We start from the raw sequence: 24668 nt of genomic DNA, 5'->3' as shown, positions 1-24668 counted from the left end.
CAAAACTGATTTCAGCAAAACAATTCCACAAGAAAAAGTCTTTAAATCCCCTTTAAGCGTAGCAGCATGGACGCATTATATTGGATGCATTTCTGGCCATGCCTTTCGCTGGAATGCACGGATACAAAGAAGCATATCGTCGAGAGCAGAAGATGCGAGCTCTAGCGTTCTAACACTGGTCTTATAGAGGCACTAATGCGATTCAAAGTAGCTGCTGTGTCTAGTTGTATCTGTACAGGATGCTACATGTAGCCTGCACAATCATATTTCCATTCCCAAAAGCCTAGAGGTATGCAATCCCTTCAAAACACAGGAACATGGGATGTAAGCGATGACTGTAAGGGAAAAGGGAGAAAACCCTGAAAGAGTGAGGCGCATTTGGCACTTTCCGTAAACAGGGTAAAAATTTGACTTTTTTTCCAAGCAATAAATGCTAAATAAATAAATAATAGCTTCTTAAGAGGAAACTATTAGATATGCTAGATAAATTATTTTATATGTAGCTAGTATAAAAAACATCAAATGGGTTTGTAAGATATCACAAAAAGTATCATAATACTGTTAAACCGATTTTAATTACTAAAAAAGTCATTGGTATTTGATCCCAAACTAGTGAGCTCACTCAGAATTACAGATTAATTTAGCGAAAATGTGCAACACAGTTTGTATATACTTTTTAAAATTTGTTCGATTTAATCCCCCCCCCCCCCCTTTTGCTAGAAATAAACAATTGAGGGAAAAACAACAACTGTTTTTACATTGTATTCAGGGATTTGCTTAAACTGCGAAACAAAAACAGACTCTAACAAAGAAAAACTGCAAGCAACACAACAAACAAAAAGCAAAGAGCAATGCAAAAAATAAAATAAAGCAAAGGAAAGGAATGCAGTGAAAAAAAAAACAAGGAAAACAAAACATTTCCAAAGGTTACACAGTTATTTTTTCTGATAACTTGATGAAAAAAAAAACGTAAAAAAAAAAAAACAAAAAAAAGAGAAATGAGGTTTTTATATTTTGATTTAGAAAAGTTAACAAAAATAAATAAGTTTAAAAAAATCTAAGAAAAGCAATGCATAAAAAATTAGTAAAGAAAAAAAACAGAAGGTTATCCACTTATTTTCATGGATTTTTTTCGTCCATGAAAAAACCCACAGACACACAAACACAAAAAAAAGAAAAATAATTCAGGCCCTGTGTTTTTTTTTTCAGTACTCTGTTCATTGAAAGTGCCAGATAAACGCCAATCACTTGTTTGCTGCCTTGATCTATTTGCTGGTCAGTTTTTACGTCCCTGCTTAAAGTAAGTTTGACACCAAATGCAAAGCACTGCAAATCTGAACACTGATATATTATCATGAATTACATAGAATGATGCAAGCAAGAAAACGGTTTACATCTGTGCCATTAGCAATGCCACTAACATGCCTTCACTTGTATTTTGAATTTTTATTGAATTATAAATAAAACATAAAAATATATAAAAATGAGTAGAGATGTTTTTGGCCATTTTTGTTTTGTTTTGTTTCCAGATGATGAAAATTCATATAGACCCCATAGAGTTCACATTCAGCCAGCATGCAGTTGAACACTGGAGCACATCAGTCCTGAAGCACCTATGAAGCAGATGAGAGAATCGCTACAGACACTACAGGTGAGATATCACAAAAACAAAGGCACCCGAAGACGGAGCGTCTCGAACCCTAGCTGTACATGAGCCCTCAGTGTGAGTAAAGAGTCTCTCATTAATGATATGAAGGCAAAATGAAGAAGCACTGACAACCTTGATATTAGATTTGATTCGAAGACTGAACCTGCTTCTTAAGATGCTGAGATAACTGGAATTTTGCATCTCCACAAATTGGATCATTCCCAGTTTATGCTAACAATCTCTTCAGGTCGATCGAGGAAAGCGTAAAACAATCAGCGTTAAAAAAAAATATGGATCAAAAAAATAAAATGAAATATATCCTCTGAAAATAAATCAATAAATACAAAGCACAAACGTGTGCTGTATATAAATTCAAGCATGTTTTCCATTAAATAAAAACAAACTGCTGGAAAATTGCTGTATCCTGAACTCAACATGGAATCAAGACGAAACTTCATTTATAGATGCCAAGAGAAAAGGGATGTTCATAAGAGCTGTGCAGTAGATCCCTTCCTGTCCAGTCATCCACAATAAGACAAGAACATGAGAAGCATACAGGAGTAGTTCAGTACAGTAGTTCGTAGCTCCAGGGTAAAAGACTCTTTCACAACACGAAGACGTGACATTGGCTCATCTGATGCGATGAACTGAGAAACTCCAAGAGGGAAAAATAAAATAAAGTGTCAGTAGCTTCTTCCGAAAGCCTCAAAGTACTTTTGAATCGCTTTCTCCTCTATTGATTCGCAAAATAAAGGGCCGAACGAACTCATGATTGGACAGCAGTTGGTCACGGTCTGTAGGGGGCACCTAAAAGAGGACGAGATCAAGACGGCCAAAGTTAAAAAGGCATTCGAATTTAAAGAATCATGCTTTATTGGTGTAATGTGAACCTTTGTATGGCTCTGGTCTTGATGGAGGGCGAGGGGAGTAAGGGCTGTCTGAATACGCGTAGCTCGGGTTTATGTTCTCGTAGTGCTGTGTTGGAGGAGGCGGCCTGAAGTAAAGAACCGAGAGAAACATGAGACTCCTGTAGGACTTCTGACAGAGTGAGTGTGTTAAGGATTTAGAGAAGTGGTACCTCGCAGGTTTGTGGTTGCGTGCTCTCTGGTACTCGTCCTCTCTGATGCGCGGCTCTTCTCGAATTCGTGGTCGGACGACTTCTTCTTGCACTGGCTAATATGACAGAACAGAAGAGAAGATGTCAGTGAGAGTGTGCTGACGAGGGCAACATCACCAGGCCCACGTGAACATTTCTGAATGGATGTTGCTTACCTTATATTCCAGCTCAGGCCGTCTTCTCTCCATCACTTGTTTCTCCTTCTCTTTTGATCTCTTATACTCCCTTTTCTCTTCCTCCATCAGCCGTCGAGCTATTTCCTTAAAATTCAATAACAAAACAAAATAATGTTTTATCTGGATGTTGCGACATCTCTGAAAGTGCAGAAAAAACTATGAACCATGCCATACCTCATCTTTTGCAACTTGAGCGGCTCTTCTGTCAAACTGACTCGCCTGTAAAAAAAAAAAAAAAGTCATGGTTATATTTGTGGATTACAAATCACCAATAATTACAACCACCAAGACTCAAGATACCTTGATTTCTTCTTCCTGCAGCCTGCGTGCCACCTCCAAGTCTTTGAGCTCCTGGTCGCTTAGGTCTAAGTGGGCCAGTCCATGCGTTGCCTCCTTCAAGCCAAATTCTCCTCGCACCTTCCGACCTGCAGGGGGCATCAAAGGACATCAGTCCACATTGTAAGCATAAAGAAGGACACACTTAAAGGTATAGTTCACCAAAAGTTCACCATACTATGGAAAAAATGACTATGGCTACTGTCAACTGTTGGTACCAACCAACATTCTTCAAATTATCTTCTTTTGTGCTCAAAAGAAGAAAGGATCTTATGCAGGTTTGGAATAACAAGAGGGTGAGTAAATGATGACAATTTTCAGTTTTGGGTGAACTATCATTTTAGGCCTTGTGACCTATTGACACAGTAACCCAAGCAGTCATTTTGGTTTGGTATTAAGAAAGATTGATCTAAAAAGGCCCAGATTTAGTGCACAAGATTCCCCCGAAATTATTTTAGAGAGTCCCGATCCAACAAAAATGAGAAACCCAAATCACCAATGCACAGGAAAAAGGAAATCTCTAAAGCACTCCCACCACCAGATGGCACCGCAAAGTCCAAGCAGGTTCACTCAAACACATGGACCTCGGTCCATACCTCTCTCTTTGGGAGAATGACCAGAGGACCGGTCCTCATTTAGGGGGCCTCTGAGAACGGGCTCCTCAAACACCTCATTAGGACCTGACGGGAGCCTCTGCCTGTTCCTGAGATCCTCCCACTCCAGGCTTTCCTCGGGCAATCCTGTAGTTGGGGTGAGACTGTAATCGTCCAGTTCTCGGTCCCTGCTTTTGTGCCTCCCTCTGTTCCGATCTCTGCCTCGTTCTCTTTGCCTGTCTCTGCTACAGTGTCCATAGCCATTTCGGACCATCTCCTGGTCCACATTCCTGCCCCTGTCAACTTGCTTGGCATCTCCGCTAAACAGCCGATCTTGACTTCTTGTCTCGTTCCGATCTCTCGACCTTTCTTTGGTTCTCCGTCCATCCCTTTCTCGTTCTCGATCCCTGATCCTCTCCTTGTCCCCGTCTCCGTCCCGGCCGGCAGAGTAATCTCTGGGAGGTTTCTCCTTCCGGAGCACCACTGGCTCCAGGTCATCCCATTGATCTTGCTTCTTCCTTCTACGAGGTTCTGTGTCATCGAGATCAAGTGGTTTGTTTCTCTCTCTCGAATAATCTTTTGGTCTTCGCTCAGGTGAGCAGTACTCTGGGACCCGTCCCTTGCTTGGACTCTCTGGATGCCTAGATCGGCCTAACTCAATAGGCTCATACTCTGGATATCGACCATGGCTATTGGGATATCTTTTTCTGTCTGGCTCTGGAGAGTCATACGGGGAAAGAATTTGATTGTAGTCGTGATTCTTCCCTTTTCTGTGACCTGGAGAAGCGGAACGGGGTTTCGACTCTCGTAGGTCCAGTGGAAATCGGGGGGCTGTGTGAAAGTGAGTGTGAAATGGAGGAATTCAAGAACAAGGAGGGAAATAAAGCTTAACCAGATTAGTACACAAGGGTTAGTTAATTTTGGATGATGTAGAAAGTAAAATGGTAAATAAGGCTACTGTTTGACAAGTAGTACCAAGCCATTCAAACGAATAGGTTAAAGTCCAAAATTAGCTAATGCCATGCAAGCCAAGGTCAAATGATTGGAGAACATTTAACTTGTACTTTTAAGGCAATTAAACTGTATCTCATTTTTAATGTAAAAATATAAATGCATTATTGGTTAAAAATGTATTTATATTTACATAAAACATTTTCTTTTTACATTTACTCTTTTTGATCAATGTACTTATTTAGCAGGTTTTTTTTCCTTTGCCGTTTTGTCACTCATATACTATAGCATACTACAACTTTGTCACAAAAACTGAATACTCTGTTGTGATTTGAATTAATTGCATGCGTCTCAACGCATGGAGTTTTGGTGGAGAGAATAATATTGATAAATATAATAGACTTAATCTACTGTTTACAAAAAGTATTGTTTTGTCAAATTTATAAATGGAAAGTGCATTTGGCTGAGTGTTAATTTTGAATCCAACTCCAGTTTAGCACATTAGAAATGTCTGCATATTCCTTATTCAGAATGTTTAATAAGGAGTAATTTATGGATTGGGACTGAATATATAGCTAAAAATGTGTTGTTATGTCAAGTAGCTGGCTGCAAACAAAATATACAAAATTCTTCACATATTTCTTAATCTTAATGCCTTAATCTTTTTTTCTACAACCAAATCTCAAATTAGTGTGTATGGCAGACATATATAAATAGGCACATGTGCATTTTCATTCAGATTTATGCCCAAAACCAAGCCTTTTTCAATACTATCAGACATCAAATCATTTGTTTATCCTTCTACAAATACTTCCTTATCACAGATTCATGCATCAAGGATTCAGCTAAACATGTCTGATCTCCTCCCCAACACATCCCTACAGAAGCACAGCCCAGGCCTAATTGTTAGCATCCTGGAATGAGAACGGAGCCCAGCTATGCGGTCACAGTTTGAGAGGAAGAGAGAGAGCTAAATATACTCCCTAAGATGCTGAATCTTTTATGTTGTGACCTGTAGGTGGCTGCTCACTTGTGCTTATCATGTCAGTGTCCTTACAAACAGACTATCAACAACATGAAGCAATGCACTATGTGCTCAAGTTTCAGTCTTTTTGGGTTAGAGGGTTTAATTAATTCATTAAACACCCATGAATGAATGATTTGAGCATGTTTAATAAGGCAAACAGACCCTATGGGTACGATACCGGGTAACCAGCAGGAGACCCTGAACACATTTAAATGATGGCATGAGAGAATGATTACATAACATGTAAAAGCAAACCGTGGGATGCATGGGCAGCCAATCAGGGAGGGTGGTTAACAGATGCCGTGTTGACATGAACTTGTTTGTCCAGTTCGGTAGCATTTGTCACTAAATGGTAACCCATTAGGAACGCAAGAAGGTCTGCTGATGTTTTTTTAGATGTGAGGCAATAAAGCCTTCCCAGAGTTCTCTAATGTTTACTAAACAAACATAAATTGCAGACTAATATGTGGTCAAGTTAGTTGACATTTTGTTTAACTACACAACATAGAGTTCACATGCTTGGGGCTTTAAATACATGACATTAGTGTTAATTACGGAAATTACAGTACCTCTGAAACAGTTAAACAGGAAAACGCACAGGAATGTTAAAACTCTAATGTCCTTCTACTGACTCACTCCCATTGTTAGTCCTAACTATATATGAAACAAAACTATTATATTTTTTTCTAATGTTTTAATGTTAGTATTCTTTATATTTGAGCATTTTCTAACATACATTATATATTTTATGTAAGCTACAAAATATTAATGCTATTAAAACTGTACAAAAACATACATGATTAACCAATCATTTGGTAATTTTTATTTTCAAACATGTTTCAAATTCAGTAACTGGATTCAGAAATTAGTTCACTCAACCAGTGTTATTATTAGTTTTTATGTTTATTAGTTTTTGTTAAATATGTCTTTAAATATTTAGCTGGATTCAGCAATTTATTTACCCCAAAATGTTATTTTGAATTATAATTTTAGTAGTATTTATATACAATAATTTTTTTTATAATATTTTGAATTAGCTTTTATTTTTATTTCCACTTGAATTTTTGTAAAATGTTTTGTGATTTAGTGTTTTGTCATGTTTATTATTTTTTATAATATATATCTTTTTAACTTAAAATTTATTTTAATTTCAGTTTCAGTCATTTGAGTACTTAAATGTCAACTTTCAGTTAGTGAATCACTAACTATATTCCTCAATTAAGTCACACATAATTTCTGTTACTTTTTATTTTTAGATTTAATTTGGTTATTTTTAGATTACTTATATACTATTATTAATCTTCTTAAAATTGAATTAGCTTTTATTTTAATTTGTACATTTTAGTGATTCTGTTCTGCGCTTTAGTAATTTTTTATTACAGCTGATTTGTTACTATTGTGTCTTAACACTTCCCAGAAGGATTACTTGTCTTTTGACTGATTCACTGTAAGAAAGAGTTAGCTGTTCGTGAATCAGACTGCACTGCTTGTGTTTGTTTTTGCATGCTACAAACAAAGATGTGTGTGTTTTGTCTTTGTGTATCCATTGAATATAGACTTCAAATTCACTACTGTGGTAAAATGTGATGTGGTGCTGTAGACTCAGTGAACAGCCATGCAGGAAACACTGCAAAAGCAGATTTTCCAGTATTCAAATGTGCTGACCGATCCAAACCCACATATTCTCTTCTGCAAACCCCATCTTTGCTTGATAGCACACTTTCCACCAGAGGGCATTTACACACCTTTATCTTCGTAGTACTCCTCAGAGTTTGCTTCCATCTGCTTTTGTCGTTTTCTCTCCTCTTTCATCTCTCGCTCCTGCAGCTTACGGGCGATGGCCTGGTCGAACGCATATAAACATGAATTCAGAGGAATGAGTGGGGAAACAAGCATTGCAATGCTGTAACAGTCATGGGTGTGCACACATCTATGCTTTTCTTATGACCAACACATAGAGTATGCATTCAAGTGTTACAAACACAATGAGGTCATGTGACTGCTGTGGGTGTGGCCAAACTGACCGACCTGAACCGATTGTGTGAATGTGTTGTGAAAGACTCCCACCTCATCTTTCTCCTCCTGCTGCCTCTGTTGTTCAGCCTGCCGGACCAGTTGTTCTTGAATCTCCTGAGCAATTTCAATGTCGCTGCGTTCACTGATAGGACAGAGAAAAGAAAACACTTGTGTTTACACACCGAGTTCTCATATCAGCCACCATGGCTTTCACTTCCTGTGCCTGAGATGGAAGTGTTCTTGGAAGACAGACTGCAAAAAAAAAAAAAAAAAAAGTGTTTGATGATTTAAGTGCCTTAAGTTGTCCATTATTCACATTAAAGGTCCTATGACATGAAAATTTCACTTTCTGAGGTTTTTTAACATTAATATGACTTCCCCTAGCATGTATGTGGTCCCCAAGTTTCTAAAAATTTTAATCGGTGTAAATCGAGATTTTGCTATCTTTCTCTGCCTTTGAGAAAACGGAAGCTCAAACGGTCTGATCTGGAATCTCCTCTTTGTGACGTTGTAAAGAGAAATGTTACCTCCCCTTTCTCTGCTTTGCCCGGCCAAATATTTACATATAATTCAGTCGCAATGTCAGCACAGGCGTTATAAACAGAATTTTATGATATGGATTCGACAGCACCGGCACAAACAGTGAGTAACAGTGTTTATTAATGCCTGATCTGTGATCAGTGATTTCTGATGTGTAGTTAATCATTCAAGTTCACACAGACTTTCTTTCTAAATCGTTTAATACTGTTTATGCATCAGTGAATCAAGCCAGTGACTAAACGATCAACTTCACGTTGTTTCTCTTAGTAGCATGAAACAAATCTGTTATTTAAATTGTGATTTAACTACAGAGAGCGATCAAAGAACTGCCGTTACATTGAATGACGCTGTTATGCTGCACAACGGAGCTCTTACTGTATTCATGTGTTTGCTGTTAGTTGTGGTGAAAGCATTTTGTGAGAGAAAACGTGTTGCAATAATGACGAGATGACATTCACGCGATAAACAGACTCTGTCTACTCAATGCTCATCACTGCAGCCATTCATGTGATGGGAAAAGATCGATAAAATAATTATATAATCAACAAATCCACGATTTGTTAATCTCGACAGCTGTAGTATATGTATAAATATATATATATATATATATATATATTTATTTGAGAGGGGTCCACACGTAATACGCATTTCAAATGCAAAGATGTCAGCCAATCACAACAGTTGTTGTTTACTCGGAGTCTCACAGCAGACACGCCCCTTCAAACAGAGCATTCAAGCCAGAGGGCTAATATCAGGATATAAAAAATGCTTTTTATTTCTAAATTTTAAATGTAAAAATGATACTAACAATATAGGTACACCTAAGGAAACATTAAAAAGCATTTAAAGAAAAGGAAATAATCCATGTCATGAGACCTTTAAGCTTGGAATCATACAAAAAAAATTTGTTTTGTAGTATTTATTTAATAGCATGTTGAATATACGTTTATATTTTCAGAATATGTATACTTTGAAAAAATCCCATTACAACCTAGTCAGTGTAATTAGTTGGACTTAAGACATGTTTAAGCTACACAAACTTCTCAGTCAAGTAGCACAGAAGACAACAACTATTAAACTATTAGGCCTAACATTGTTTTTAAAAGAAGTGCTATGCTCACCAAGGCAGCATTTATTTGCTAAAAAAACACAGTAAAAATAGCAATATTGTAAAATTGAAAATAAAAGCTTTTTATTTTAATATACATTAAAATGCTATTTATTCCTGTGATGTAAATCTGATTTTTCAGCATTCATTACTCCAGTCTTCAGTGTCACACGATCCTTCAGAAATCATGCTAATATGCTGAAAACAGTTGTGCTGCTTAATATTTTTGTGGAAACCATACTTTTTTAGTCTTAGTATTAATTTATTTTTTTTAAAAAACATCTTTGTATTGAACTGATTTACAATCTGCAACAGTATCTTCTATCTTTTTATTTATTTTTTTACAGTATCTGAGCTTTGGAAGGAGTCTCCCCTCAGGCTCATGGGTCGCTCACTCTGCCCCGCTCAAACTCTGACGATAGCATCAGCTCAGAGACCTTGAGACATCGCCCAGCAGGAAGGAACACTTTATCCGCATGTGTCATGAGCAGAAGTCAAAACATATTACTGCCACAGTGCACTACGAGAAGGCACTAGGGCTGTCAAAATTGCTCAAATATGACGTTCGAATAATCCCTCTAAAAATACACGAATATTCGAACTATTCGAACATCTGGTGGCGCATGTTGTCCATGACGCGCATTACGTCAATAACAGGACAAAATAATACAAAGAGACATAACTACTTGTATAGATAATCTATTTAAGTTTAAACATATATGACAACGTGTTACCTACACAAAAAAAAGAAAATCAACTAATGGCCAAGACTGCAGACCTCACGCTCTCTCACCCTCACGTTCTCTGCGCATAATGGTTTAAATGAACAAACTAATTTTTGTGCAAGCAATTTAAGGTCGCGACTGTTGTCCCAAATATAGCAGGCTTCATTCAGTGATTGAAACAATATTATTAATATTAATTTAAGTTTTACAGCATATAGAACTGACATTGAATGCTCCGAGCGAGCTATGCTGTGGTAAACATGGAACTTTTCCTTGACATGAAACGATAAATAATCAAACCTCGGATGCATTGCTTGACAGAACTCCCCGAAGCCTGCCCCATCCGCGATACTGATCGGTCTCATGTCCTTAAAAATGAACGAAATTATTTTATCCGCTATGGCCTCTTGTCGTGTTGCAGACAAAGTGCTTGCGGCGAGCGATGCAAAGTAACGTTAAGTGTCAAGACGTGACTGTGTAGCTGGAGTTCCACACATTATGCCATACTCATTTGGGTGCACATTTTTGAGATGTGACCTCATGTTGCTAGTGGTCGAATGTGCGACTCCTGTGAGGCTGTGACCTGTCCCTGAACCCTCAGGCACGCTAGCGCGCCCACTCGCAAAGCAGACAGCCACGCCTCTACTACCGGGGGCGTTTTTTTTCCACATTTCTTTTTTATTCAAATATTAATTTTCACCTTCGAAATTCGTTTTTTTAACTATTCGAATACATATTCGAAGTTAGAATATTCGTTGACAGCCCTAGACGGCACAAGGCCTTCGTGTTCAGACACAAGGTCAAAGCGCAGCAGGAGCCAAACTCAACTCCAACTATTAGGTTTGTGTACGTGAAGTGGAGACACAGCTTTACATAATGTCAACATCTGAGTGACAACACGAGTTATCAATGTCTGATAACGCAAGTACACACTCATGTACTTTCAGCTCCTACTTCCAGCTCTTATCTCAACAGACAACAAAACAAGCACGATTTCCCAACTGACTCTGCAGCAGCTGATAATACTGAGAGCTTCGGTAGATATGAGAAAAGAACAGCCTTCTTCTCCGCATTAAGTTGGCGTTCTTCCACAGATACAGTGCAGTTTGACCTTTAGCCTCCACATGATTATCTTCCTGGCCTCATGTAGTCTTGTGGTGAGGGTTTCAGGTGACTCACATGCGGCGATGTTGTCTCTTGCTCTCGGCTTTGGCCCGCTGGTCCTCTTCCTCCTGCAGACGTTTGGCCACCTGCAGGTCCTGCTGCACCAGACGGCTCTTGTTGACGTTGGATGCCAGGTGGCTCTCAACTGGAAGAGTAAAGGAAGGGAAACCTGACGTTAAGACATTCACTTCGCACCATGTCTTATACAAATAAGTGACGCAAACGATATCTCAAATAGCCTACGCTGTGTATCTGAAGCAAATGACTGGTTTAGCAAAAGCTTTATATATGGGTCACACAGATTTTTAAGAAAACATTAAATATATAAAATAAATTAAAAACATTGAATTAGTTTAGAAATTTAATACTGTGTAAATAGTAATAATAATAATATATTTGTGTAATTATTATTAATATTATTATTACTATTATTAGTGTTTGACGATAAATCGACAAGGCCGATATATCGGCCGATATCTGCCATTTTGCCATTTTGTTTGTCAATGTGTTCATTATTAATTGGATTTCTTCTTATTATTCTTCCTTCTTCTGCACAAGTTAATGGCAGCCCATAGAACCGCTTGCAGGAAAGTTATGAAATTTGACACACTGATAGAGGACAGTCTCAACATTAAGGCCGCTTGTGTACCAAAGCGTTTTTAGCCAGTTGAAAACACCCAGCTGTGAACGCTTGAGAGCGGAGCGTATTTTCAGCAGCGCTGTGGTTGCTATGATACAGAATATCCACTGACATTATATGGCAGAAGCATCATGAAAGAAATGTTTCACAAGCATTATTTTTCATAACAATAATATGGCAGTCTGGCAAAACAGTGGAGGAGCTATGACCTCACGGTTCCATCATCCCAGAGTCAATGGGTTTTCTGAATGAGTTATATAAACTAATTCATATTTCTAGTGATTATATTTATACATTATTTAGCCATTTTGGCTAAAATCATCCTTAAAAGCTTTAATTACACATTATTGCAGTTGAACTGATGCTCAATGTCATGCTTCGCTCCTCACCGAACAGTTTTCTCAAATGAAACGTTAAATTCTCATGAAGTGACGGTATATGAGTTTGTGTCCTCATATAGTGACAAACGGCATGAGACTACAAAACAGCGAGCACCCGCGCATCTGCACCTGTCACCCACAGAGATGTAGAATTTGCAGAAGTAATATTTAAATAGTATTTTGCAGTTTAATATTCCAAGACACTAGTATATATTCAGCTACAGCCTGAAGCCCTGCGCTTAGACTAACACAGAAGCGACTGAACGCAGCTGCGGGTAACGAATATACTCGAACTTACTACCGGTACTACAGAGAAATATATATATATATATATATATATATATATATATATATATATATATATATATATATATATATATATATAGATAGATATATATATATATATACATATAGATAGATATATATATATATATAATTTTTTTTTGATAAAAATAACCTAGCACTATTCATAATTATAAATAATCATTCTTAAAACACAATATAAAAATTTTAATATTCAGTGAAAACTACCAACACAAAAACATTTATAAATAAATTAATAATAATAATAATAATAATAATAATAATAATGATATAAATGTTAAATAAGAAGAATAAAAACAAATGACAATATTTTTGTACATTCATTTTTGTAAAATTAGTAAAACACAACTGTGGATTGACAATTGAAAAATATGACAATTCAGTGACCACAGATCATGTTTAGGAAAGGCAGTACATCTTAGACACTGATGCAATTCTAGCAGACATTGTGCCTCATCTTCCCAAAGTCTGAACACTTTTATTGATCCTGTGACCATGAGCGCACGCTGTATTTAAGAAAAATCACCAGAAAGAAAAAAAGCTATAAACTGAAACATTTATGTGATGGATAAACCTGATGTCAGTCAAGCTGGAAATTTTTTTTACAAGGAGCCATTTTGAACGGTAAATAAAATAGAGAACGAGAATGATGAAATACTTCAAACTAAAATAAAAATTAGAAATGCTGCAATGGCGACTTACCCTCACATGTTCATTTATAGTATTGATGCAGCAGATCAAAGTCTTGTAATCACATAGAAATATGAATTTGCCAGGAGACTTTTGAATAACTGAATTTCAAAAGAGAAGAGCTGTGTCTCTAACAACTGTCCACATTGCAAATCTAAAAGAGGGAGATGTCAGATCTTTCCAACGCCATAAAAAGAAAAACTCAGTAAAGCCTCTTTAAGAAAACACAAGAGCTGTGAAGTGCAGCTGGAGGACATTGAATCAGATGCTTTGTCTAAAGTGCCATTTCATTAGAAAAAAATTCTATTTTCAACAATGTATGAAGCACAGCTCACACAGAAATCACTTTCAACCCAAGCAGCTTTCTGCTGGTCAACATGGGGAATTCGAGTAACCAGATGAACTCATCTGCTTGTGGAAATCTTTCGCCCTCACATGAAGTTCCCAAATGCGTGGATTCCTACTGAAATTACTAGACATTGAAAATTCACCAAACAACAGTAAATGTGACCGCACAATTACCACTGACCCCTCAAGAGCTCTTTGTGACTTTGAGCATGGTTTCCTCAAAATTAAGTGCTAATAAATCCATGTGATGACTTCTGGGATCTGTGGTAAAGGTCTAAATCCTCACACTGCAGTAAAAGGGGAAGATGCTGAGGTGAGTTTGGACTTTTCTTTTCACTGTCATTAATGCTCTGTTAAGGATTGGAAAACACCACAGTGGCTTTGAATGACTCATTTGGTGTCAACAAACAGCTTCAAGATTCCAGGTCATAACTTTCCATGCATTGAAGTTCATTTAAGATGGAAAGGGTCGAGAAGACTTACTTTCCTGTTCCTGAAGGTTGTGGGCAAGACAGTGGTCTTCAAGCACAGCAAAGTCCCGGCACACTGCAGATAGACAGAAAGAAATAGAGACCAGATTATTTACTGTTAACAAAGAGCTAAGTCACAGTTAACCGGAAAAAAGGTTTAGCTGAATATCGTCTACGAGCATTTATCTGAATGTATGGCATAATGTACTCACACTTTATGTGTAAGAGCACTTTCCTTGGCAGAAATACATATATATCTACCAGTTCACATTTACAACTCTGCTCTGTGTTTGCAATACATAAAAAAACATCAGTTGATTTTCGCATTGGTCTGAACAAAAACAGCAGATGAGCTGGTTGAAAATGCAAATACATTCTCTGCCAGCAGGTGGCGCTTTTGGAACTGCAGAAATATAACGGTTTCCCTGGTAATGGCTGTAAACAAGCAAAGCTGCACTCATGAATACTATATATTTATATGAAATCAAAGATTTTCTGAAGTTCCCTTCAAAGATACTTTCATATGAAAATGCTGCCTTCTGATTTTGAAACGCACAGAGCTCATGTTTATTCAACAAAGTGAAAGCTTTTTGGAAAATCTATTTGTGGCTGGCTGCCACAAAAAAACAACAACAAAAAAAAACAATGTATGGGGAATACTGAACTTATACTACCATTTAAAAGTGAGATTTTTTAAAAATAAATTATTAATTCTATTCGGCGAGGATGCATTAAATTAGAAAGTGAAAGTGAAGTGTGGTGGCCTGTAGAGCTGGTGACCTGTAGGGCTGGGCAAAAAAATAAAAAAATAAAAATAATAAGTTGTTTAACGTTAAGAAACATCAGAATATATTACTATTTAGCAGTCTTAAGACTCAAATGCTACTACTGCTAATACTTATTAATAAATCTTTTTTTTATTATTTTAACAGTAAACCTGTGTTGTGCAGCACTTTGTTTGCCAAAAAATAAAAGGGTTTAATGTTCATTTTATTATGATTAATTAAATTAATGTTTTATACATTCATTTGATTACCAGAAAAAGAACATTTTATAGGGAACTATTATTGTTTAAAAAAGTACCATAAACAAAAAAAAAAGAAAAAAAAATAGGTTTAAAATACAGGCCTGTGGTTCTTAATTTCTTTTTATGAATTTGCCATTTCTAAAATGTTGCAAGCTGTTATTTTTGTAGGAATATCGATAGCAACTATATTCACTCAATGTAATAATAATAAAAAAAAAAAAGAGAATCTAATCGAATGCTTGCGAACCGAATCGGGACATCTGAATCAATACCCAGCCCTCGTGACCTGAGACTAGGGCTGCACGATATTGGGAAAAAATGACATTGCGATATTTTATTTTTCTGCGATATTGCGATATTTTTTCTTACAAACAAAAATGGGGTGAGCACACTTACATTCTCATTTTAAATGATTTAAACATCGACACCACCATATGCGCGAGGGAGAGAGTGCAAGACAGCGCTCGTGTTGTTTGAAAACGGCTCGCTCTCTCTCTGTCTCTCTCTCTCTCTCTTTCTCTCTCTCTCTCTCTCAATTCAATTCATGTTGCTTTATTGGCATGACATACAAAAGGTACATATTGCCAAAGCATTGCACATAGCAGAATAGAAACAAACAAAACAAAAATACATATATATTTATAAGAAAAAAAAATTACATGCAAAATAAATCCATATACATTTCTATAAACATTGATGGTACTTCTAATGTGTCTGTATCTCTGTCTGTCTCTCTCTCGCGCGCGCGCTCTCTCTCTCTCTCTCTCTCTCTCTCTCTCTCTCGCACGCTCTCTCTCGCGCGCTCGCTCTCGCTCTCGCGCGCTCTCTCTCGCGCGCTCTCGCTCTCGCGCGCTCTCTCTCGCGCGCTCTCTCTCTCGCGCGCTCTCTCTCTCGCGCGCTCTCTCTCGCGCGCTCTCTCTCTCGCGCGCTCTCTCTCGCGCGCTCTCCCTCTCTCTGTCTCTCTCTCGCGCTCTCTCTCTCTCTCTCTCTCTGTCTCTCTCGCGCTCTCTCTCTCTCTCTCTCGCTCTCTCTGTCTCTCTCGCGCTCCCTCTGTCTCTCTCGCTCTCTCTGTCTCTCTCGCGCTCCCTCTCTCTCTCGCTCTCTCTGTCTCTCTCGCGCTCCCTCTCTCTCTGCCCTGTTAAACTTGCATGTGGTTTTCAGTCCTGTCAATTATAAACGTTCACTCTATGATGGTTAAGCTGTGCAATTAATCCGCGAATCACATTCGTCAAGGGCAGGGGAGTAGCTGGCCCGTACAGTTAATGAATAACGGATCAACTACGACAGCCTACATCGCACATCCTGCGATGTGACTATCGTGGATTCGTACATCGCGATATCGATGCTTAAACGACACATCGTGCAGCCCTACCTGAGACCCTTGGGTTACAAGTCCGACTCTCTTACCATTAGGCCACAACTGCCCCAGTTGATCATAATATTACAAATGATTACTATTTTAAATAAATGCTTTTCAAAAAAATATAAATAAATAAATTAGGAAGCTCAACTGTTTTCAACAGTGATAATAATAATAAATAATAAATAAATAAATAAATAGTAATTAATAATTATTTCCAGAAACCTTAAAAAAAATCTTGCTGATCCCAAAACATATATGAATTTGGCTATATGGCAAAAATTTATGATAAAAAGATACAAAAAAATTCCCTTTGAGCAGTAAAGGCTATATTCACGTAAAACATAAAAGATAAAATAACATAAAAAAGACAATACAACTCTGTTTTGACAACATACAATAATATTCTATAGTTGAATATCTAAAACCCTTTAAAATATATTTTTAATCATTCAAATACATATCAAAATACATCTATCAAAAAATGATGTTTGTGCTACAATGCAAACCTTTTTTTCTGTGGAAATTCTGTGGAGTCTGCATTACTCTGAAACTGCAGTGGAACAGACCATTATCACCTCAGTTATAAATACAACTCGAGAAACTGAAACCACGTCCTCCACATCCTCCCAGCGGTTTAGACAGGTGCAGGTGTAGAAGCAGTGAAATCCACCTCTTGTCTTAATTGTCTTAAGTGACAGATGACACAACCAACACCCTCAAGCCTTCGATACAAGCTCCGCTAACCCAAATCAGATAAAAGCTACTTTTGCATTTCGGTCTGCAAGGAAAGCTGCTCTACTCTTTCTGGGAACTGAACGTGATTAGCATAACCAAACACACGCTTCAGTTTCACACCATAATCAGACACTGTGCTAAAGATGTGAGGGACTTTAGTGGCAGGTTTATTAACGATGTGAAGGAACCATTCACACAATACTGATTTACCTAGTGTCCAGTGTTTGTATGCTTAGCTTGGGTGAGATGAGGATAAGATTAAGCCAATTCTGTGATTAAAGCCGTCACCCATCAGCTGCTGATAGGCTTTTTCACTGGCATCTTGAGAAGAACAACTGCGGAACCAAGAGTTTAGGATATTCATAGTGCTAAATGAGGAACCAAGAGCAAAATGTGCATCTTCTGTTATTTCAGTCTACTGGCTGGTGGTGAAACAGTGTTATCTTAATGTCCTATCTGACAGAATTCAGAGAAACGCTGAGAATCATTTGGCAGGAGGAACCAAGAAATTTCTATGATATTTTGATATTAATTTATGATAATAAACATCTTGATGCTGACTGTGCGTTTACTATAGGCCTCATAGGCTAATTTTAGTGATTCAGAGGCCAATTTGTTGAACCGGTGCTGGAAATGACCCTTTTTTCGGGGCTATATGGTGAAGTTATGTGGCTTATCGTTATGAAAACTGGATTTATGGCACAGTTAAATACTAGTGGTAAACCAATATGGGCCAGGTTGACAAATTTGAGATATAAATAACAAATAAGTGTATTTATTTACATTTTATATAATAAACAAATACACTACTGTCAAACAGGTTTGAAGTATAAACAGATATATTGTGAAATATTACAATTTAAAATAACAATAATAATCTTTTTGAATGTTTTTTGAAATATAATTTATTCCTGTGATCAAAGCTGAATTTTCAGCATCATTACCGTGTCACATGATCCTTCAGAAATCATTCAAATATGCTGATGAAACATTTTCTTATTATAGAAGTTTATACATGTAATTTTGAGACTATTTTTGACAAGATTCTTTGAGGAATAGAAAGTTTAAAAGAACAGCATTTAATTAGAAATATCCTAAATCCTCTGTAATATTATATCTGATTTTTTTATTCTATTTTTGCTAAAAACGCTAAAATTAAACTTGTTTTAATAATTCATCATCAATTCAAGTTTCTCAATTGGGGTTAAAACCGCCACAATCTAATATACCATGTTTCAATGATAAAGGGCTTTTACAAAAAGAATATGTTGGCGAATCTTCTCCTAATATTTAAAACTTATGGGTCATCCTGGACCAACAGCATATTTGGCAACGAGTATAATCATTCTGGGATTGAACTGTAAGTAGTTAAATAAATGTGTGAGAACGTGATACCACACAGAATGAAATAAATACAGCCTAAAGTGACAAACAGTACGACGTCAATTAAAATGTCTGATTCAAGTAACAACAAGGAAAAGCAGTAAGTTCTTCAAAGCAAACACGAAACCAACACTGGTCTTAGCTAGGCAGCAAAAAATGTCAATTTTTTTTTTAAGCCTGCACATTTTTCAGCCAAACATCCCAATCTTTGCCTTTATGAGAAAAGAGTAGCTGCAACACAACAACAAAATGCTGAATCCACATGCACAAAACCACAAGGACATTCTTCAAGGAGAAACAAACAAATTCATGCTCGTTGCTCGTCTTCATCCTGTTAATATGCTGAAAACATTCAGATCCACATTTGCATAAACATGCGTAAACTTTTAAGCGGTACCAAAAACTACGACATTCTGTAGTAGTGGTGCACAATAAATATCGGCCGATAATCAGTAAAGCCGGTTCTCTAATCAGCGGTAAATTCCATCAGGTGCGTGATTTCTCAGAGCAACTGTTAGTACACAGAGCTGTTGTTAACTGACAAGCTGTGCAAATCCACATTCATTATCAAAACTGATTTGCGCAGCTTGTCAGTGCTGACGAGATGCGCATTAATTATCGGCCGATATTTATCGTGCACCCATATTCTATAGTTTGCTGTCGAGGTTTTCACGTGATTTGTTATGGAGTTAATATTAAAAAAAAATAAACAGAAACGGATTACAAAAACCCACCTTTGTGTATATGAATAACTGAGTAATATACACGCTAAAAGGGTTCAATGATTCACGAGGCTCAGCTGTGATCAACAAATTTCATACATGTGCAGCAAGTAAATGGCTATTATACTACTTTCTTTTTTCTTTTTAAGCATTCACAGGCACAAAGTCACGTTTGTTGTTTGCAAAAATAATATGATTGGTATGGCATCCTACATATTATCCATCATAAAATGAATCTAACTTCAAAAGTAGACCTCAAATTAAAATGTCTTAAAAGTTGTGAATATGGCCTATCCCGTTTTTTTAGCTCTAAACCTTCGGGACTGTATTTAGGGCAGTTTATACCTTGTTGATATAGTTTATTTCACATTAAATTGTTACCTAGAAACCAACATTTGGTCACAAATTAGCTAGAATTACTTGATTTTTGAAATTCAGTTTCAGACTGAATCTGAATGAAAAGCACTTAATAATAAAAACATCAAACTCCTTAAAATTGGTGAATTTGGCCTGTCCCACTTCTAAAGGTCTTAACCTTCTCGTATTTAAGTTAAAGTAACTTATATTATTAAATTCATAAACAACATTTGGTCACCAATTAGCCAGACTATTTGGATTTCTGTTCCACACCAATCATGGAATCTAAATGAAAAAAGCTTGTTTTAAACATCTTAAAATTTAAGAGGTCTTAACTTTCTTGACTTTCTGTATTTAAGTTAGTCTTTTTTATTTTATTTTTTACTTTAAATAAATAACTATTAGCAATTAGCTAGAATTAGGCCACTTGATTTCAGAATTTCAATTTCAGATCAATAATTGAACCTAAACAAAAAGTAGCAAATTTTTAAACAACTTTACTGCATTTAACAGTTAAAATCATCTACTGTAGCTATATGCAACTACAAATCAACATTCGGCTCCCAATTAGCTTTGTTTTTTTTTTAGAAATTCTGTTTAAGACCAACAACTGAATCTTGAGTGAAAAGCACATATTGAAACTTGCTGATTTATGATGTTGTATTTTTATTTTATTTTTGAAGATTGCTGGTAACCAAACGGTTAACGGTAGCCTGTGACTTCCATAGCATGTTTTCATATGGATGTCAATGGCTACCAGCAACTGTTTGGTTACCAACATTCTACAAAATATCTTCTTCAATGTTCAAATGAAGAAAGAAGCTCAGAGATTTGGAACGGCATGAGCGAGAGCAAATAATGGCCTAATTTTCATTTTTGGGTGAACTATCCTTTAATGTCAAAATCACTTATTAGATATGAAATAACTAGAAACCAACATTTGATGCCCCATCATCTAACGTTTCTGGTTTCAGACCAATATCTGAATCTGAACCTATCACAAACTGGATTTGGGGCAGAAATGACAGGGTCTGTAAACACTAATCCATCCTGTACTTGAGGATCCTGCAAAGCTAGCTTTTTTTTGCTTTTTTCGGTAAATAACATGATCAGTCATCAACAGCTTGTGTTGCACCACAGTCATTTTCATGATGAATCTCACAACACATGTGCCAGCATTCACACTGCTGACCGCACACACACACACACACACACACACACAGCAACTAAAGCTAACGTCAGGCATCTATTACATGATATTTGAGTCAAAACAGGCCTGAATTCAATCCCTTTCTCTTTCTATATCAGATGAATATTAATAGCGTTTTCAATGGCTGTTTGACTTAACGTTAACTCCCTTCAGTAAATATCTCCGTTCATGGTACAAAAGGTAACCAATTTCTTGACAGTCAAAAGTACCGTTTACATTCGTAATTCAGAACAACGTTAATGATTTTTAACCGTGTTTGGTTGTTTTGAATCATCTGAATTAAGCTCGCGTTTATTTAAACGCAGAAACACACAATGTACGCGCACCACCAGCACCACCACCATCATCATCTTCATCACCTCCTTCTTCTTCTTCACTCACCCTCTTTTACCCCCGGCAGGTTGTTCTGATCAATAGTAAAGTCAGCCATGTCGTCGTCGCGTAATGTTTATCTGGGGTTTCTGAAGGTTATTGTTTGACAGACTGATGGCGGTTTCCGTCAGATAAATGAATCCCGATCGATGTCTTCAGTAATGTGGCGCTCTGATTGGTTTCTGTCGCCAGCCGAGGTTTCTGTCCCTCCCTCTATACACAGAGCAGATGAATATTGTGAGCTCACACACACTCACTCACACAAAAACACCGAGGAAAAGCAGAGTGTGTGTTTGATACGGATTGCAGGGAGGGTCATCACGCGCTCACAGTCTGGCACGCAGAGGAGCGCGCGCACGCGAGCAAACACACGTCACACACTATGGTCACACACACACCAGTCTGAAGTAGGCTACCTGCATGTTTTGTACGAATGTTAAAACCCAGTTTATGGTTGGTATTTAAGTTTGATGAATGCCAAATTTATTTCAGACCAATATAAATACTTATTAATCGATTATTAATTTCTCTATCACACTTGGAAAATGCAGCAGTGCTTCCACGATTTTAAAATCTTAAAAAAATATAAAGGCGTGTGTAACTATACGATAAAATGTAAATGTGTTAATATAAAAAGTTAGGTATGGTTAATATTAATATAAATTAAATAGGCCTACTCTATATGTAAAATATAGAATAACCAAGTATATATTAATGGATGAATTATTTACTGATTATTGTAAGAAAGCTTAGAGTTTGTATCAAATGAAAAAAAGAAAGAAATCAGCATTGTAACAAAATATTTTATTGTAAATACAGAGTACACTATTTGGTGAACTATTATTTTAAGAAATATAATTATTACGTTAATTATTTTATGATTGGTAGATATTGGGGGAGAAAAAGAAAATAGAAAAAGTTATAGGCTAAAATATCTAACACAGAAAATAACATGAACTTATATATTGTTTTAACACGAGGATATGGATCTGATTTTCTTTTTCAGGTTTTAATAGGATTTCTATTAGATGGACAATGCCTTATACCTTACCCAATACAATAGAAAAGAATTTAAATATTTTTTTTCTTTCTGGTAAATATGCAGCAGAGTAAAAATAATTTAATAAGAATTAGAAATATGATTTATCATTATTTTTAAGAAATATATAATTGTTATTCTAAATATTTAATTGTAATTAAATGTTATGTAAATTGTAAAAAAAAAAGAAGGGGGGGGCAAAAATAAGAACACAAAAAAATAAATATTCTTTTAACACAACCTTTTGTTAATTATGGATATGGATCTCAATGTCTTTAAGTCTTTATCCAATTGGAGTATCTATCAGATGTAAAAGCCACCAGAATATTATATATATATATATATATTTATATTTAAAAAAAAATTCTAGGCACTGACTCGTATATACTTTTAGTAAAATGAAAATGCCAGAATGCCAGGAACATTTAACCATCCCCAGATGAATGATCACCAGTGATTTACTCCAGTCCCAACATACACCGCCTCTGACTGATTGATTGTCACTGGCCATGAGACCACATCAGAGCATCAGTCCTGGCTGTCACGGACCCTTTTTAGAGACGGAAGGTACACGTCACACTTTTGATGTACAGCAATGACACATCCTCACACCTGATTAAATGTATCCCATCTGATGAGCCTTCAGCAGAAGAGCCTTGGGTCAGGCAGGAGCAAATACACCCCGGGATCCTTCCCTCAGTGCCATGGAAAGACTATCCTCAAGAAGTCTTCTTCCACGACTTGCTTTTTTACTTCTGTTTGGTGCTCTCAACTTTCACACAAGAAGCTTTGCAAGTCCAGGTGAGTACAAGCCACTAATTTGATCTAAATGGCTGGTTGAAATGACGTTTTTGATCAGAGAATTATTTTAACCAGTCTCTTTGTATCTTAATTGGCTGATGGTGTACTACATTTCCATTATTAGTCAACCAGGTTTTCCATTCAAAGGATGATTCAGACGTCCAGAACCAGATTTTGGCTTTTCTGTGACGGAAAAACATCATGCCTGTTCAAGAAAAGGATGTAATAGGTAAATAAAGGCATTTTATTTCTGTGTTGCACAAATTGTCTTACCCCTAGCAAATGTATATGAATTAAAAGTTATTAAACATTCTATAATCCGCAAACCTAAACTTAGTTACATGTTCCTCCTGAATTGCAGGGCTACAAAAATCGCAGAGCTGCAGGAGGTATGTTTCATTTTGGTCATGTCCAATTCATAATTCATTAAGCGACTATTATTACAAAAGCTAATTGTCAGCTTGCTGTTTCAGCTTGCATAGAGAGAAGAGAAGCTTAATGTCGAAAGAAAATTGGTGTTAAATGCAATAGAAAAAGAGAGATTGATGACCAGCAAAAGAGATGATGGTAGGTGTTGCTTTTTATGGACAGATATAATGTATTTCTTCAATGCAGTGTCAATTTCATAAATGCAGATGTATTATTATTATTATTTCAGCCTGTTTCTGGAAATACTGTGTTTGAGGATCTTAAACTGAAGAGCCTGGAGCAAGAAAATCTGCAAAATCATCTAATGCCTTAGATGTGTCAAACAAGCAGAACTTTTTCAGATATGGAATTATATGGATTCATAATGTGTCATGATGATCACGATAGTTACAATGTACTCATGGCTGTACTCTTATTACAAAAATTCGGTTTATTTAAATGTCATATCAATAAAACATCATGAAAAATATTGATTTTACTCTTTCATCTCATTGTGCAAAATATTCCTTTTTTTTTCTTGAGTTCAAAGAAACATGTATACATTATTAAACAATTGAAATAGTAAAATTATGTCAAAATAAAATCAGCTAAAACTAATTGGCTTTTAAGGGCTTTTGTCTCCCTGTAGTGTTAAGACTTTGTTTGACAACACATATTACACATATTATCTCTCATAACTCATACAGGTTTGGAATGACATGAGGACCAAAAATGAAGACAGAATTTTCATTTTTGGGTGAACTGTCCTTTTAAGGACAAATATGAATATGAACAGAGAGAATAATGGACATATATATATATATATATATATATATATATATATATATATATATATATATATATATATATATAGACCCAAAGAAAGAAAAGAAAGAAAGGACAAAAAAAAAAAAACTCATCAAGACGAATGCAGGCTTCCATGTGGGCTTCACTGCAGAGTATGATAAGTGTAAAAAGGGAAGAGCTATTTCCAATAT

General features: G+C 36.4%; 1 protein-coding gene and 1 long non-coding RNA gene across 4 annotated transcripts; one reads left to right on the top strand and one right to left on the bottom strand.

Moving 5' to 3' along the window:
- Window positions 1-1431: 1431 nt before the first annotated feature.
- On the bottom strand, window positions 1432-21778 carry LOC132131995 (coiled-coil domain-containing protein 50-like). 3 transcript variants are annotated; one of them, XM_059544205.1, is made up of 13 exons: window positions 21432-21778; window positions 14267-14329; window positions 11417-11546; window positions 7916-8006; window positions 7594-7690; window positions 4542-4701; window positions 3874-4511; window positions 3242-3366; window positions 3116-3160; window positions 2921-3025; window positions 2727-2821; window positions 2539-2642; window positions 1432-2455 (listed from the first exon to the last, which is right to left on the bottom strand). In XM_059544205.1, exons 1-13 carry the CDS (start codon window positions 21478-21480, stop codon window positions 2436-2438), a joined length of 1722 nt encoding a protein of 573 aa, XP_059400188.1. In that variant the 5' UTR covers window positions 21481-21778; the 3' UTR covers window positions 1432-2435. The 3 variants fall into 3 exon arrangements, with proteins under 3 accessions (XP_059400188.1, XP_059400187.1, XP_059400189.1); XM_059544204.1 differs by having other exon boundaries at window positions 3874-4701; XM_059544206.1 differs by lacking the exons at window positions 3874-4511; window positions 4542-4701 and having other exon boundaries at window positions 21432-21776.
- A 1735-nt stretch (window positions 21779-23513) lies between these two features.
- On the top strand, window positions 23514-24418 carry LOC132131602 (uncharacterized). The gene is made up of 3 exons (XR_009428901.1): window positions 23514-23651; window positions 23736-23829; window positions 23921-24418. It is a non-coding gene; the product is annotated as an uncharacterized LOC132131602 (long non-coding RNA).
- Window positions 24419-24668: the final 250 nt, after the last annotated feature.

This window comes from Carassius carassius, chromosome 48, assembly GCF_963082965.1.
Source record: "Carassius carassius chromosome 48, fCarCar2.1, whole genome shotgun sequence".
In the NCBI taxonomy this organism is placed as follows: Eukaryota; Metazoa; Chordata; class Actinopteri; order Cypriniformes; family Cyprinidae; genus Carassius; species Carassius carassius.
The sequence above is the reverse complement of the archived record's forward strand: the minus strand, read 5'-3'. Positions and strand labels throughout refer to the sequence as shown.